Source organism: Drosophila persimilis, unplaced genomic scaffold (genome assembly GCF_003286085.1).
Source record: "Drosophila persimilis strain 14011-0111.01,24,50 unplaced genomic scaffold, DperRS2 tig00000124-arrow-pilon, whole genome shotgun sequence".
Classification (NCBI taxonomy): domain Eukaryota; kingdom Metazoa; phylum Arthropoda; class Insecta; order Diptera; family Drosophilidae; genus Drosophila; species Drosophila persimilis.
Genome location: NW_020825294.1, coordinates 14,205,919 through 14,223,050, shown reverse-complemented (window position 1 = coordinate 14,223,050; position 17,132 = coordinate 14,205,919). Strand labels below are relative to the sequence as shown.

At 43.0% G+C, this 17,132-nt stretch overlaps 1 protein-coding gene across 2 annotated transcripts in view; it reads left to right on the top strand.

The window, feature by feature from the left end:
• The window catches only part of LOC113565372 (NPC intracellular cholesterol transporter 1), a 236,790-nt gene that overhangs the window by 33,417 nt on the left and 186,241 nt on the right, over nucleotides 1–17,132 (top strand). For both annotated transcript variants that reach the window (XM_026987126.1, XM_026987127.1), the window contains exons 3-4: nucleotides 632–802; nucleotides 13,759–13,915. In XM_026987126.1, coding sequence (XP_026842927.1) covers nucleotides 632–802; nucleotides 13,759–13,915 — 328 coding nt within the window. The remainder of the gene's footprint in view (nucleotides 1–631; nucleotides 803–13,758; nucleotides 13,916–17,132) is intronic.

Sequence of the window (17,132 nt, the reverse complement as noted above, 5' to 3'; positions counted from 1 at the left end):
TCAATGAGCTCGAAGCAGGGGTTCACGCACTGGCTCCTGGGTATCTTCCCATCAGCGCTGCCTCTGTCGAGTACGCCTCTCAGCGTCCTCTCCTTGGTTATCTGCGCAAAGCACACGTACTATGGAGCGTTTTACAGCTGGTCCAGGCGTCTCTTGCGAGCGCTGCCTTTTTGTTTGACGAGCCTTTTTCTGCTCCAATGTGAAATCAGGTAGCACTGCCGAGGCCAACTTTACCTTCTTCAGCCAATTGGCTGATGGGCTGGCTTGTGTGCTTCTGTAAGCGAGGCTTCGACAAAATCTCGACAAATCGAGACAGAGACATGTTAAAGCTAGTATTATAGTTATATAGTTATATATAACTTTTAATTTTCCGGTAATAATGGACGTTTTAGTTGAAATCAATCATAAAAATATCAAGGGTCTTAGCTCTACGTAAGAGTCTGTGCCCTATAAACATTTTTTTGAGCCCACATGCCTGACTGAACCTCGGGACAGGCCGACCTGGTCGCAGGGAAGTAAGCACTGTGTAAGCAATTAATTAATTAATTAATTTAGTAATTAAATAATGTAATATATTTTTTTAGGTATGCTCTTTTTAATTTTGGTTTTTTTTTTAATGTTTTCCTTCTAGGACTGTGTATGGTTTGGAGTATGTAATACTGATGCCTTTAATCATAATCAATACTGTTCCTATAATGGGACAGCGAAAGCAATGCCTAACGATGGCTTAAATTTGTTAAAAGAGCGTTGCAGCTTTCTACTTGATGAAAGTCAAACGGAGTTCTGCTGCGATATTAATCAGGTACGTACAACATATGGTAAACCACTAGTTTGCGAATTTGAAAACATGTTAAAATCAAGAATCAAACCTACTTTTAATATACAGTGATGACCTTCAATGGCACAGTAATAACATTTCAGTTTAATACTGTTTTCTATCTTGGACGTTGACATGCAATGACTGCATCTTGCAAGAGGCGATGCAATTACTACACCGTCAAGTGGCCCGTCTGAAACCAGCAGAAAGCTGTTACGCGAGCATGCAGGCAAGATAGCTGTTAGACTAATATTCGAGGAAAATTAGCATTAAAGTTACTGAGAGAACCAGGCATGCATTCAAAATACAATACCACTACAATTACTAATTACTAGAAAGGTGTGTAAGGATTAATGATTTAATAAGAGGAAGAGAATTAGTAGTGGAGATAATATGGTAGAGGGAATTATAATCCGAGCATAAGACCCTAGACGGTTCATGCAAGGAATAATTCGATCTACAAAGTGGAAGGAAAAACGGTATAAAATTTTTAGTCAGTCTAATAGGAATCGTGAAGTTTATGCGTCTCAACAGATCAGGGCGAGGTATAGAGAGTCTTTGTTATATAGGGGTCGTCAAATTCCTTTGACCACCTCTTTATAAACCCAAGCACGCCCATGGCCTTATTTACCATGGTAGAAATGTGTTCGGAAAACTTTAACTTGGGGTCTAACATAACACCCAGATCATCCACCAGGGTAATTCTCTCAAGAGAACCACCAAATAGGGTGTAGGGAGCCAACAAAGGGCTAGAACGATGAAATGTCATAACTTTGCCTTTCGAGGCATTAAGGTGTAACAAGTTTGCACAACACCATGACTGAAAGCTATTGAGATCGGATTGCAAGCGAGAATGAAATGAAATGTCCTTGTACTGGACACAGAGTTTAACATCATCCGCATACATAAGTACTCGAGAGTATGTTAATACAGAAGGCAGGTCATTAATAAGGAGTGTGAAGAGTAAGGGGCCTAGATTGCTGCCCTGTGGTACTCCCGAAGAAACATTTAGTGGCAAAGAGAAGGAGTTTTTGAAGAGGACTCTTTGAGACCTGGGACAAAGATAGCAAGTAATCCGTCTCAGGAGGTTGGGCGGAAATCTTATAAGGTCAAGTTTATGCGCTAAAAGGGAATGGTTTACAGAGCCGAATGCTTTACTAAAGTCGGTGTAAATAACATCCGTCTGTAAGTTACCTTGAAAGCTTTTAATAATGAAAGAGGTCAACTCTGAAAAGTTCGTGGTGGTTGATCGCCGCCTTATAAATCCATGCTGAGTTGGAGATATAAATAACTTGCAGAGATGTTGCAAGTGCGGCGTTAGAACCTTCTCAAACATTTTGGGAACAGTGGATAACTTTGATATACCTCTATAATTTTTTGCGTCAGACTTGCTACCTTTTTTATGGAGAGGAATTATAAACGATTATTTCCAGATCGGGGGGAAGCAAGAAGAATCGATGGACAGGGTGAAGAGTAGCAGTACCTAAATACACAACCTGGAACCCCGTCTGGACCCGGTGAAAACACCGGCTTTACTAGTCGAAGATCATGAAGTAAAGAACATTCATTTAACAAGGGACTAAAAATGCCGTTCGACCTCGGTAAACCGTATGGGTACGGATGACCAGAGAAGCTTTCCTCAGAATAGGTGGTTTTAAAAAATTGGGCAAAAAGATCGGCAATTGCCTGATCATTATTTGCCGACGTATTACAAAATGATCGCGAGGATGTGTGTGCGGACATTGTACGCTTACTGGTTACGAAGCAGTAAAACTGTTTAGGGTCCTGAGAAAAACGTATCCTCCATCGAGATAGGTAGTTCTTATAGCATTGTGCACTGAGAACTGAAAAGTTTGACCGAGCTGTTACATAGCGAGAGTGAGAACCAACTTCGTGAAATTTTTTATAAAGTCTTGATTTTAATTTTTTTAGGCTGGATAACTCTTTGGTAAACTAAGGGGGTTTTTCAGATTTAATCGGGCAAGAAAGCGGGACACAAGAATCAAAAAATGTGCCAAGATCATTGTAAAAAATGTTTGTGCCCTTTATGACATCAGTGCACAAGAACAAAGTGGACCAATCAAAATCCCTAATTAGATTATTAAGCTTCGTAAACTCGGCTTTACGAAAGCAACGGAATCGTCCAAGTGGCCTACTCGACCGATCAAATACAGTTGGTCCTATATCTAGCGACACTTCGAAAGTAGGATGGTAGGCGTCTTCAGGTATAGTGAGCGGAAGGGCTCGGGTTAACAACACTAAGGTTGGATCCGATACAAAGCACAGATCAAGCAATCGACCCAAGGAATTTTTCACATGGTTGACTTGAGACAAGGACAGGTTAAGTAAGCCGTCAACAAAGTCATGTCGTGACATGGGCACTAGGTTACTATACTCGTTTACCGAAGACCAAACAGTTCCTGGCAAGTTGAAGTCACCAAGAACTATCATATGATCTTTATCTGATAGCGCAGATGAAACAGCGGTTAAAGCGGGCTAATGCTGCTCATAAATAGAGATAGCCGAAGAAGGTGGAATATACGAGCAAGTAATGAATATAGTAAAAGCGGGAAGAATCCGTTTTACACACAGGAATTCCAGTTCCGGTTGAACCTGGACTGTCGAACACTTAGTATTAGTACATTTTTATAAGTGGGGAACAGCTGTAACAGGGCAACCGCGCTTTTAGTATTCTATGTTAAAAGCCTGTTATCGCTGCTGGGTACCGCTATTAGCGCCAGTTACATCGCCCTCTGGCTCGCTCTCGTTTTCTCGGCTTTGTGCGCTCTTGCTATCCGCACGGCGCTCGATATTTTCTTAGCATTTAAGCTAGAGGCAGTTAAGTTCCCCGTTTCAACCGCCCTATATACTACACGAATCACAGAAATATACGACATATATATGCACTTATCGACACTACCTGCAATTCTTAATACGACGACTGCTTGGAGTTATTCTACAATACCGCCCATACTCTTCGTTGGATAACTACGGCTCGATATTAGCGTAGGTCCTTCGAGCCGGGTCTTCGCAGTATAAACGAGGGGGAACGTTGTGAGATGCTGCGGCGACCGCAACTCTACATTTATACCCGATACATAGTCAGTATGGCTACATTGAGCGACAATGTGTGCGTGCGGGAGAGACAGAAAACGTGTCTGAACATATCGTCGGGCGCTGCGTAGCCACTGCAAATTGATTTGTTTCTTTTGGAAGGGGTTGAGCCGAAGTTTTGAGATTTACGTTTTATAGTGAGATCTAACAGGAGTGTAGATACCAAATTTGGTTACTCTAGCCTTAATAGTCTCTGAGATTTGTGGATGCCCCAGATTTTCGTCCTTTGCGGGGGCGGAAGGGGGTGTGGCGAGAGACAGAGCGAGAAAGAATGAAATTGTTTTCTTGATTCTGGCTATAATAATTATTCGATCTGGTTCAGATTTTGCACTCTAGAAGATATAGTCATCTTCTACGATTCTGCGTTTTTAGTTTTCTCGTATCGTCAAAATTGTGGATGCCACAGATTTTCGCCTTTTGTGGGGGCGGAAGTGGGCGGGGCAAAGTTTTTAAATATTCTTGTAGCAGTGACATATCACAGAAGTCTGGATCCAAAACATCGTTGCTCTAGCTCTTATTTTGTGTTAATTTTGTGTGCTTATCGCGCCAATCTGAGCCAATAGCAATGTAATGTAAATGTGGACACATAAAATTCAAAGAAAAATATTAAATTGAATACAAGTTTTTCTTACACATATGAAATCCCAGTAGGCCGAAACAAAAATTTGGTCCTGGGGTTTGAATATTGGAAGCGAAAACATCTAAAAGAATGTTAATCGAAAGCACATAAAATTTCAAGAAAATCGGTCGAGTCATTTCGGAGAAGTTCAATAACAAACATTGTAACCCGAGAATTCAATATATTTGAGCAATGCCACTAAGACGCAGAGGGGCCAATTTCAGTCGTCAAACGATCAAGTCTGGAAAAATGCGAGATATAAAATTAAAAATTTCAGGTGAGCTGGCGCTGTTACGTGAATCACAATCGCAAGAGGTCCGAAATGAGCGAAATCAACAAAGGCAAATGAACGGAGAGTAACGCGCAGATACATAATCGAAAGACGTAGACCATACATACAATTTATTTTTTCGACTAGCATTCCACTAGGAGCCTGATTTTAAATATTACGTTTATTCTAAAGTGATTATTGGTACTTTGGAAAAGGAATGCCCGCATTGTCATGTACTCAAATTTAAAAATGAGCCAGTTGGGGTGCGTTGTTCATCAGGAACAGTACAAACAACAAAAATTGAGACACCACCTGAACCATAGTTCACCATAGTTTACTTGCCGGTACAGATCCAGATTCTAGCATGTTTTTGAAGTTAATTCGCACAATCAATTCAATCTTTACTCTTAAGTAATATTATAATTGATACTTAAATCCTCCCATACTTATAGTATATAATTATTTGCACTGAACTGAAAAAATTTTTCCTAGAAATAATATACAACGTTTGCCGGGTCACCTAGTAAATCTATAAAAAACGAGGGAAAACGTTGTGAGTTGCTGCTGCCCCCGCAACTCTACATTTATACCCGATACATAGTCAGCGTGGCTACATTGAGCGACAAAGAGTGCGTGGGAGAGAGACAGAAAACGTGTCTGAACGTGTCGTCGGGCGCTGCGTAGCCACTGAAAATTTATTTGTTTCGTTTGGGTATAAAAATTATCCGATCTGATCCAGATTCGGCAATCTGGTAGATATGGTCGTTCTCTGGTCGATTGTGCGTTTTTAGTTTTCTCGAATCTTTAATATTGTGTATGCCACAGATTTTCGTCCTTTAAGGGGGCGGAAAGGGGCAGGGCCAAATTTTGAGATATACTTTTTATAGTGAGATCAAACAAGAGTGTGGATACCAAATTTGGTTACTCTAGCCTTAATAGTCTCTGAGATTTGTGGATGCCTCAGATTTTCGTCCTTCGCGGGGTCGGAAGGGGGTGTGGCGAAATTTGGACACAAAACGGTCAAGGTCCGATATCACAGGAGTGTGGATACCAAATTTGGTTGCTCTAGCTTTTATAGTCTCTGAGATCCTTGAACTCATATTTTGCAATAAAGAGAGACAGAGCGAGAGAGAATGAAATTTTTTTCTCGATTCTGGCTATTATAATTATACGATCTGGTTCAGATTTTGCATTCTAGAAGATATAGTCAACCTCTACGATTCTGCGTCTTCTGTTTTCTCGTATCTTTAAAATTGTGGATGCTACAGATTTTCGAACTTTGTGGGTGCGGAAGTGGGCGGGGCAAAGTTTTGAAATATACCTGTAACAGTGACATATCACAGAAGTCCGGATATAAAATGTCGTTGCTCTAGCTCTTGTAGTCTTTGAGCACTGTGCGCTGATAGGGACGGACAGACAGACAGGGCTCAATCGACTCGGCTATTGATGCTGATCAAGAATATATATACATTATGGGGTCAGAAACGATTCCTTCTGGACGTTACACACATCCATTTACACCACAAAACTAATATACCCAAATGCTCATTTTGAGTATCGGGTATAAAAAGGAGAAGTCAACCTCAGTCCAATTTCCATAGATAAGTACGACTCTTCGGTGTGCCAACTTGTGTGCAGTTATTTGTGCGAGTGGTCGCCTCCAAGCTCTACCTCTAGATCCGAATTGAATAATATTTGTTTCTGCCAACTGTTGCTCAATTTGATCAGCAATTTCTGTCAGACAGGGTAGGTTTTTTCTGGTTAACAGCCGCTGTCAGACCGGTAGTGTGCAGAGCGTCCACTCATGGAACGTTGTCCAATTGGTTAAATCGATGGTATAATGATGAAAGAATATTGTCTTCATATTTTGGAAAACAATTTGTCAAATTTTATAGACAAATATGTAATATTGTTGACCCATATTGGAGAATACTTTCAAGCAAGACGGTAACCCGAAGCTCACGGCTAAAATCGTGAAAAATCGTCTCAATAGCGCAGATCTAAAAAAAAACATTGAAAAAGTACGAGTCTGCTCCAGAGCGATTGGATGAGTTTTGGGAACGCATGCTGTTGGAGTGGAGCATGATACGTCGAGAGTACGAGAACGACGACGGTGGCTAACAGAACATGATCAGATGGATGGAATATATTAGCTTGCTGCGAGGAGGGCGACAATGCAACCATGGCGGTATGATTTGGCTGCGGCTCAATTGAAGAAACAGTACGCAGGAAATGCAGAAGAGTGTGGTGCTTCGATTTGCAAGTAAGGCAGAGACTTGATTTACAATCTTTCACGTGATGACCCTTTCGTTGGCAATTGACGCATAACAAGAGCCTCTTCGCTTCCTTGTGACGATCATTCGGCGATAGAGTTTTGAACCGTTGATTATTGGTAATCATATGATTCGTGCCCTCACACAACACACAGGAAACACGAGCGCAGGAACGATACAAACTATTTTCGATGATGCGTACTCACGGTTTTCCTCGACTTTCCAACCTGACCATCTTGCCATTGCATGGAGTGATGAATTCCTTCAAGGGTACGACATCTCTGCCTGTCCAAATTCTTCCAGAGTGCGTGGACAATGATGCAATCAAATATTACCTCCTTAGTAGCCATCGTTTACAACGCGCGAAGATGTGAGATGGCACCCGCAAATGCTGTAACTTCTCGATAGAAGTCAGCTCAGCTTCACTATCAATAACAGCTGTGAACATGGAATGTATAGTCTCCGCTGAACTTGGGTAGCGCGATCCATTGGAAATATCCATAATGGATTGGGACTTTTTATGTATGTATAGCCAAAGACGCATGTTCGCGATTGTGTATATTGTCACGGGCAACACATTATTTATGCGTGTACTCAATTCAAGGCTCTTGATGTTGTGGATTGCCGCACGTTCGCAATGGATAATAATTTGTGCTTCAATTGTCTAAGCCGATCTCATCAATTAAATAGGTGTAATTCCATAAACATGTGCCGTCTGTGTAAGTTGAGGAACCACACTCTTGTCCATCCTGGGGATATACGCTCTGTCCCGGTTTCCGCTGCTGTCAATACATCCGCTGACTCAACCTTCCGCTCGTCCAAGTTCGCTGCGGATGCTGATCCTGCCGTGGTCAGCCACCATACATTGGAGAGGGAATTCGGTGCCAATGGTCACGCTATATTGCCAACGATTTTGGCCACTATAGTCGACTCCAGGGGCAACGAGACAACCTGCAGGATACTGCTGGATACTGGTTCAACTATAACGATGGTCGCCGAATCATTTATTCAACGAATCGGATTGCCGCGCACGCATGCTCATATACCAGTGGTTGGTCTAGGCGCAAAACCCTGCTGGGGTTACAGGGAGGTCGCGCCACATTCACGTTGCTCTCCCGCACAAGCTCAGCCTCAGTGGTGGTCACAGGTCTGATTATGAACACTTTAACCTCCTCGATTCCAGCCTAGCGGATCGAGTCGAACACACCGATGTGGAAAAGGATTCTTGATCTACTCTTAGCGGACCCTACATTTGGTAAACCAGGCGAAATCGACGTGATTTTAGGAGCTGATCAGCTTTGGAACATTTACACTGGACAACGCAAAGAGTTTGGCCTAGAATATGCTATTGCACTTCATACTAATTTTGGTTGGATCATTACAGGCAGCTACCATTTCAGTAGTGATGCTTACACCCACGCACTAGCACATCAAGCTCACGAGGATCTGGACTCTTTAGTTCGAACGATCATGGATAAGGAACAAGTTAAACCAAGTAACGCTACCATCGATGCTAGTGAGCACGCTGAGAAATACTTCGTTCATACGCACACCCGCAGAAACGATGGCGTGTACATCGTCCAACATCAGAGAAAGGATTGTGCTCCGCCGATGGGGCCCACATTGCCGTAAGCTCTAACTCTTGCTATTTCCAGTATATCGTGTTGGTCCGACTCAGAAATTGGACTGCATTGGCTCTCATCACCCCCACGGACCTGGAACACTTAGTTTGGCAATCGCACTGCTGGGATTCTGGAAGCTTGCCCACGTAGCTGCTGGCAACACATTCGCACTGAGGACAATGCCGTGCATCACGCGGACTTCTACCAAAGGATCTGGTAGAACATCAACTGGGGTGGAATGGACCACCGTGGCTTTCCCAATCACATCGCACTTGGCCACCTGCTAACACAAAGTTCGCGCATAGCTGTGTTGGTATTGCTCGTGTCCAAAACATAGATCTAATGTTATCACACGTATAGCTAAAGCCCGCAGCTGCACACGCATACAACGATGTGTACCGTTTTTCATTGTACCGTCGCATCGCCTGATCTTTCAATTTAAAATTTAAAAAATTACAGATTTTTTGTTAAAAGATGTAGAAGGTTTTCAATTATACCGTAACCCGTATCAAGGTGTTTGGTGTATCAAAAAGATAAAACAATGGATAGGTAACAGAAAAAAAGCTAATATATATATAAGAAAAAAATGTAATACTAAATATAACGAAGGGGAACGTTGGTACATTAATACCCGATACTTAGTCAGTATGGCTCTCCTTCGGCAGACGCCGCTAATATTGAACGACACGACAAAGAGTGCGTGCGAGAAAGACAGAAAATCAGTCTGAACGTGTCGTCGGGCGCTGCGTAACCACTGCAAATAGATTTGTTCCTTTTGGCTATATAAATGATCCGATTTGATCCAGATTCGGCAATCTTGTAATATTGTCATTCTCTATCATCGTGCGTTTTTAGTTTTCTCGAATCTTCAATATTGTGTATGCCACAGATTTTCGTCCTTTAAGGGGGCGGAAAGGGGCAGGGCCAAATTTTGAGATATACGTTTTATAGTGAGATCAAACAAGAGTGTGGATACCAAATTTGGTTACTCTAGCCTTAATAGTCTCTGAGATTTGTGGATGCCCCAGATTTTCGCCCCTTGTGGGGGCGGAAGTGGGCTGGGCAAAGTTTTGAAACATTCTTGTAACAGTGACATATTACAGAAGTCCGTATATAAAATGTCGTTGCTCTAGCTCTTGTAGTCTTTGAGCACTGGGCGCTGATAGGGACGGACAGACAGACAGGGCTCAATCGAGTCGGCTATTGATGATGATGAAGAATATATATATGTACTTTATGGGGTCGGAAACGATTGCTTCTGGACGTTACACACATCCATTTTCACCACAAATCTAATATACCCCAATACTCATTTTGAGTATCGGGTATAATTATGCTGGCTAGAAACATCAACATAAACACAGAGGAGTTGAAGGAAAAGATAATCGATGGAATTCCGGCTTCGGGCTCACGAGATCAGGCTTGCATTCAGTGGTTCTCGGATACGAAGGAAATTCTACGTGCATTCTCGCAAATCCGTCTTCCGCAGCGGAAGCCGTATGCCACACAACCGCAAGTCTCGGCAGATACTGCAGCTAACATTTAACCCCATGTTGCGCCAACTACAACTCACGACGTCATTTCGACAAGGACTGCTTCAATCCAAAAAGGGTGCCTGGATCATGCTACGCATATGGGGCATTTAGCCACCTAGTCGGACAATGCACTGAGAGAAAAAGCCTAATCAACAACAATTATGTAAGATACTGTAAGATTTTCTTATGCAATAATATTGCAACACCATTAAGTGCAGCATGCCTCATAGACTCTGGGAGTCCAATATTGTTCGTTACGAATAGTTTAATCACTACGAAAACCATCTTGGAGCCAGTTCCTGTGTCATATTTTGGACTGAATCGAAGCCAATTGAAAACATTTGGAAACATTTTATTTTATGTTTTGAAAGAAGGAATAACATAGAATGTTTTTTTTCAGTTGAACGTGATATCGAACGAGTCTATGAGTCTTGGTTCTTGGCAGTAGTTTTATGAATGCATGCGAGTTAAATTTGGACCTAAACACTTTGAAAATGGTTACGTTAGACGCTACAACTGAGCAAGGTAGTAATCAATTATGTAATTATTCAGCAATACCGATTGTAAGTAATAAAATGCAAATTAAAACAATGGGTAAACGTATGAGTATAGAAAAAAATGAAACGTTTTGTGAAAACGCCAGTAAAATAGTCATTGTTAGTGAAACAGTTAGTAAAGTGATTGATGCAATTGTTAGTGACGCAATTAGTAAAGAGATTGATGAAATTGCTAGTGATACCGTAGTAAAGAGATTGATAAAATTGTTAGTTATACCGTTAGTAACGATGATAGTGAAATTATTAATAAAGCTGTTAGCAAATAGGTAGTGAAGCAGTTACTAAAAATTTAATCGATCATACCAACATTACAAGACTTTGATTAAGGACAACTATCCCACCCTGAAATGTAACACCCGCACAGAGTAAGTGCACCCTATCTAAAAAACGAGGGGGAACGTTGTGAGTTGCTGCGGATACCGCAACTCTACAGTTATACCCGATACTAAGTCAGTATGGCTCTCCTCCGGCAGACGCCGCTAAAATTAAACGACACGACAAAGAGTGCGTGCGAGAGAGACAGAAAATCAGTCTGAGCGTGACGTCGGGCGCTGCGTAGCCAGTGCAAATTGATTTGTTCCTTTTGATAGATATGGTCATTATCTGTGATTCTGCGTTTTTAGTTTTCTCGAATCTGCAATATTGTGGATGCAACAGATTTTCGTCCTTTGTGGGGGCGGAAGGGGGTGGGGCGAAATTTTGAGATATACGTTTTATAATGACATCTTAAAGGAGTGTGTGTACCAAATTTGGTTACTCTAGCCTTAATATTCTCTGAGATTTGTGGATGCCTCAGATTTTCGTCCTTTGCGGGGGCGGAAGGGGGTGTGGCGAAATTTGGACACAAAACGGTCAAGGTCCGATATCACAGGAGTATGGATACCAAATTTGGTTGCTCTAGATCTTATGGGTTCTGAGATCTTTGAAATCATATTTTGCAATTGGCAAAACCGACCATGAAACCTGTGTGTTAGAGAGAGACAGAGCGAGAAAGAATGAAATTGTTTTCTTGATTCTGGCTATAATAATTATTCGATCTGGTTCAGATTTTGCACTCTAGAAGATATAGTCATCTTCTACGATTCTGCGTTTTTAGTTTTCTCGTATCGTCAAAATTGTGGATGCCACACATTTTCGCCTTTTGTGGGGGCGGAAGTGGGCGGGGCAAAGTTTTTAAATATTCTTGTAGCAGTGACATATCACAGAAGTCTGGATCCAAAACATCGTTGCTCTAGCTCTTATAGTCTTTGAGCACTAGGCGCTGAAGGGGACGCTCAAAGACTATAAGAGCTAGAGTAACGACATTTTTTATCCGGACTTCTGTGATATGTCACTGTTACAAGTATATTTCAAAACCCCGCCCACTTCCGCCCCCACAAAGGGCGAAAATCTGTGGCATCCACAATTTCAAAGATACGAGAAAACCAGAATCGTAGAGACTTCTTCTAGACTGCAGAATCTGAGTTGGATCGTATCATTATTTTAGTCAGAATCAAGAAAACAATATCATTTTTTCTCGCCCTGTCTCTCTCGAACACACACGTATCATAGCTGGCTTTGCTTAGCGCAAAACATTAGCGCCTAGATCTCAGAGACTATAAAAGCTAGAGCAACCAAATTTTTCATCCACACTCCTGTGATATCGGACCTTGACGAGTTTGTTTCAAAATTTCGCCACACCTTCCGCCCCCGTGAAGGATGAAAATCTGGGCATCCACTAATCTCAGAGACTTTTAGAACTGACTGTAGAGCTCTCACTGCTACACAACTATTTGTAATTTTTCACTGCAAAACTCACTGTTACAAGTGTATTTCTTGTTGCTCACTGTAGAGAGCTCACTGCTACAAGTGTGTTTCAAAATTTCGCCCACCCCCTTGCGCCCATGCAAAAGACGAAAATCTGTGGCAACCACAATTTTAAAGATAGGAGTAAATTAAAAACACACAATCATAGAGAATGGCCATATCAACCAGATTGCCGAATCTTGCCGAATCCGAATCAGATCGGATTATTATTATAGCCAAAAGAAACAAATAAATTAGCAGTGGCTACGCAGCGTCCGTCGACGTTCTGACTGATTTTCTGTCTCTCTCGCACGCACTCTTTGTCGTTTAATGCAGCCATACTGACTAAGTATCGGGAATAAATGTAGAGTTGTTTTTTTATAAAAAGCTGGTTAATTTCATTTCGTTGAGGAAAATGTTTTCGTTTTGAAAACGAAAAAATCTTGCGCAATGTAATAACAAGAGCCCCAGAAGTATATTGGAAAAGTTTTGTTAAAGCGAAAACCGGCGCCCAACCCATACCAATGGGAAACGTGTGTAAATTACAAAGAGAGGTACCGACTTTTCTTCGGCACATCGTTTAACGGTTCAAAAAGCTTAAAAGCCATAAAGTTCGAAACGCTCAAAAAGATTTTCGTGAAAATGGAGGGATGTCTTTTGCAGGTGAATTCGAGTTGGCATTAATGGCGGGTATTATGCACAAAAAGTTTTACTTTTATATTGTTATGTTTTTAAAGTCAAATCATTTTTTAGAGATCCTACCTTCTGAGTGCCAAACGTGCGGCGAAAATATGTTACAACGTTGAAAACGTGGTTTATTTTTATGAATCATATTTTTAGTCTTAATATAAAAAATATTAATATATTATATATGTATGTAAAAAGGAGTGGGAAAGCTGACCCAATCAGAGAGCAGTGGTTAACAGCAGTAACGGCGGATCAACAGCAGATTAACAGCTGATAAGCAGTACCAGCAGAGAGGAAGGAAAATGCAGTCGAAAGAGGGAACAGCAGCATACGGACGCGACACAAGCAGCAGAAAGAAAATTAGCAGATATTATAACTTTCGTAATCACACATACCACATACCGTGACAATGATACATAATAATAATCACATAAATATTATATAAAATTAAATAAACATTAACTTTGTTGTCTTTTAGGTGAAAATACTAAATGAAAATGTAAAATTAGCCGCTGCAATACTAGATCGATGCCCATCTTGTATGTCTAACTTAGTTCGACACATATGCGAGTTCACTTGCTCTGCGAATCAATCCCAATTTGCACATGTGGCTGCCACGCAAAAGAATACAGAAGGTAATATATAGAACTGTTAAAATACTTAAATATCGTACATTCATAAATTATATATAGCATATATGTATACAAATGTCTTCTTATTAAGATATGTAGCATTTTCATATCAATATGTTGTTTGAACCATCGCGGGAATGTTTATGTGGTTTTAAAGCCCGAAGTGTTTTTAGCATAGGCCAGCAGTTCCTGTGGCGTCCTCTTGGAGGCATCGTCCAGCGATGCCAGCACCGGGGCGCCCAGATATTTCCTCCTTGCCCTTGAGAGACGGACAGTTGCAGATGAGATGTTCCAGGGTTTCGATTGCCCCAGGTTCATCACATTTCCTACAACTGTCTCTGTTGGTGATGCCTAACTTTGTTGCATGTGCAGCAGCCAGACAGTGACCTGTTAGAATTCCCACTAACAATCTACAGTCCTTTTGTGGTAAGTGCAGTACGTAGTGGCTGAGTTTCTCGTTGCGGTCCTTGCAACCTTTTCGAGGTTCTGCAGGTGGTGGTGTTGCTCCACCTACTTTCGGTTTGTGATCTGACCTCCTTCTCCAGATCACTTTGATGCATTCTAAGGGAGACAGGCAAGTTCTCGGTTCTCCTATTCGCCAGCCCGACGCCTTCCTTGGCTAGTACGTCCGCCGCCTAGTTTCCTTTGATGCCTTTGTGGCTGGGAACCCAATAGATCCGCACTGACGTTGTAGTGCTTAGGGTAGTGCGACCACCAGATTCCACAGTAGTGGACTCCACCCTGAGGTGTGCCTTTGTGTGTGCCCTTTACCATGGAAGCGGTGCCCCAATCCGATTGCACCCGTCCACAACTTAGGAGGTTCTTGATCCAAAGGTTGATTGCTGGGTGTATGTTACTTGCTTCTAGGCGACTTGTTATTGTGGTTGTGGCCACGTTATTGAATGCTGCAGAGATGTCAACATATGCTCCCAGTGCATACTTTTTATTGTGAAGGGCGCTCTCGATGGTGGCTACTAACGAGTGTAGTGCCGTCTCCACCGATTTCCCTTTGGTGTAGGCATGTTGGTTTGTTGACATCAGTCCCCCCTCATTCCGGATGTGTAAATCCAACAGCTTTTTCAGTGTTTTTCAGTGGAGGTAAGGCTTATCGGTCTGTAATACTTGGGACTCACGTGGCTACACTTTCCTGCTTTTGGGAGGAAGACAACTCTCGAGCTTCTCCATTGGATAGGGATATAGCCCATACTTAGACATGCTGACTCAGCATGCTGAGTATATTGCTGAGAGCCATAGGGTGAAAACCTCTTTGGTCAACTGCATCATGGCTGGGAATATCCCGTCCAGTCCTGGTGCTTTTAGGCCCCGGAAGGAGTCTATGGCCCAGTGGATTCTCTTAATGGTTAACAGACCTATTGGGGGGTGTTGTTCCTCGGTTCCTAGGTCCTGATGCTCTTTGGCGTCAGTGACCTCGGTGCATCCAGGGAAATGCGCCTCCATTAGTGCTGTTAGGGCTTCTTTACTGCCCTCTGTCCACTGTCCGTTATCTAGTTTTAATTGACTCTGTACTGTGGACTGCTTTGAAAGTAGCTTCCGGAGCCTAGCTGCACTTTCTCGATGTTGGAGAAGAAGTTCCTCCGCGAGTTCCTTTGTGCCTTAAGTATTTCCTTTTGTAGCTCCTAAGTAGGATTTTATATTCCTCATTGACAATATCTTCGTTCGCTTGTTTGGCGATTTTAAAAAGTTCCTTGAGGTTTTTCCTTTGGAAAGAAAGATCCCGGTTCCACCAGAGTGGCTTGGACTTCTTCTTTGTTCTCGAGGGCTTGCACGATGTGTGGTAGGCGTTCAGTAACTCATTGGGTAGGGTGTTTAGGGACTTCTTTATATCTTCCGCGGATTTCACTGAGCCCGGATTCGCGAGCTTCTATAGACTGTTATCTTCGAAGAATGTTCGAATTTGTACTTGAACTGAATGTACTTATGGTCTGAGAAGGATGGTCTTTCGAGGACTCTCCAGCCAGATACCAAAGTACTCTTTCCCGTGACAAGAGTTAGGCCTAGCACGTTTGATGAGATGGGACCTACGAAGGTGTGTTCCTCCCCCACGTTTGCTACGTTTAAGTTAGTAGATAATATAAAGTCAAGGAGTGACTCAACTCTTCCCCACACATTGTGATGGGCGTTGGCGTCTGCGCCAATGAGAAGTTGAAGATTTTTGGATCCGGCTTCGGTCACCAGACTCCTAAGCTCTTCCGGTGATGCGGGCCTGTCGTGTGCCATGTAACAGGAAGCTGCCATAAGGCGCTTTTCCTCGCTCTGCAGCAACAATACCGTCAGGTCATCCGTGTCGTAATGAGACATAAGATAAGCATGGATTCCCTTCCGTACGAGTACGGCGGTTCTGTTCCTGGTTACCGATGTTGAGTAGAGAAGGATGTAATTTGAGGACTTTAGTCCGGCCACAGAGTTGCCTGACGCAATCCACGGCTCCTGGACTAAAGCTGTATCAGCGGGCCCTTGTTCCATGGCAATGAGGAGCTCCGCCGACGCTATTTTGCTCTTATGGAGGTCGAGCTGCAGCACCCTTAACGTCATGGGTGGCTAACTCAACCTCGCACGACTGGTTGAATATGATTGTCAGGTCACCGTCCTCCTCTTCCTCCGAGTCGTCCAGCACAAGGCAAGGGGTCTTTGGACCCCTCTTGTCTGAAGGGTGTGCGCATCTTTATCCTCGGGGTGGCGCTTTTTCAACCATAGGTATACTCTACCTACGACCCACGCCATCTTCCCGAACTTGGGATACAGAATATCCTCTGCCTCCTTGCTGATCTGGAGGATCGCATGCTGGCCCCCCTCGTTGGGTAATGGGGTAACCCATGTAGAACCTTGCAGTCAGCCGTTGGCACGACCGGATTCTTGGACAGCAATGGGGAAGAGCACCTTCGCCTTTGGTATAGACGGGATCAACTCCCTGTCTACCACCTCCAGCTTCTGCACCAGCCACTGCCGCATTGGGTCGTCATTGCACTTGAGGATCTTGACCCCGTTCAGCCATCCCGCTCCATCGAAAGTGGGCATGGGAGCGCTGTGGTCCTCCTCCATTCGCGAGAAGAGCGACTCGAAGAGTCCCGTCGCTGCGGTCGATCAAAGCCACAATGATATATCTCTTGGACACTTCGCTCATTGCCTTCTGTCTAGGCATCCTCGTCTTCGGCTGGGGGGTGGCCACCTTGGGCCCGCATTGCCGCTTGCTTGCGGGAGC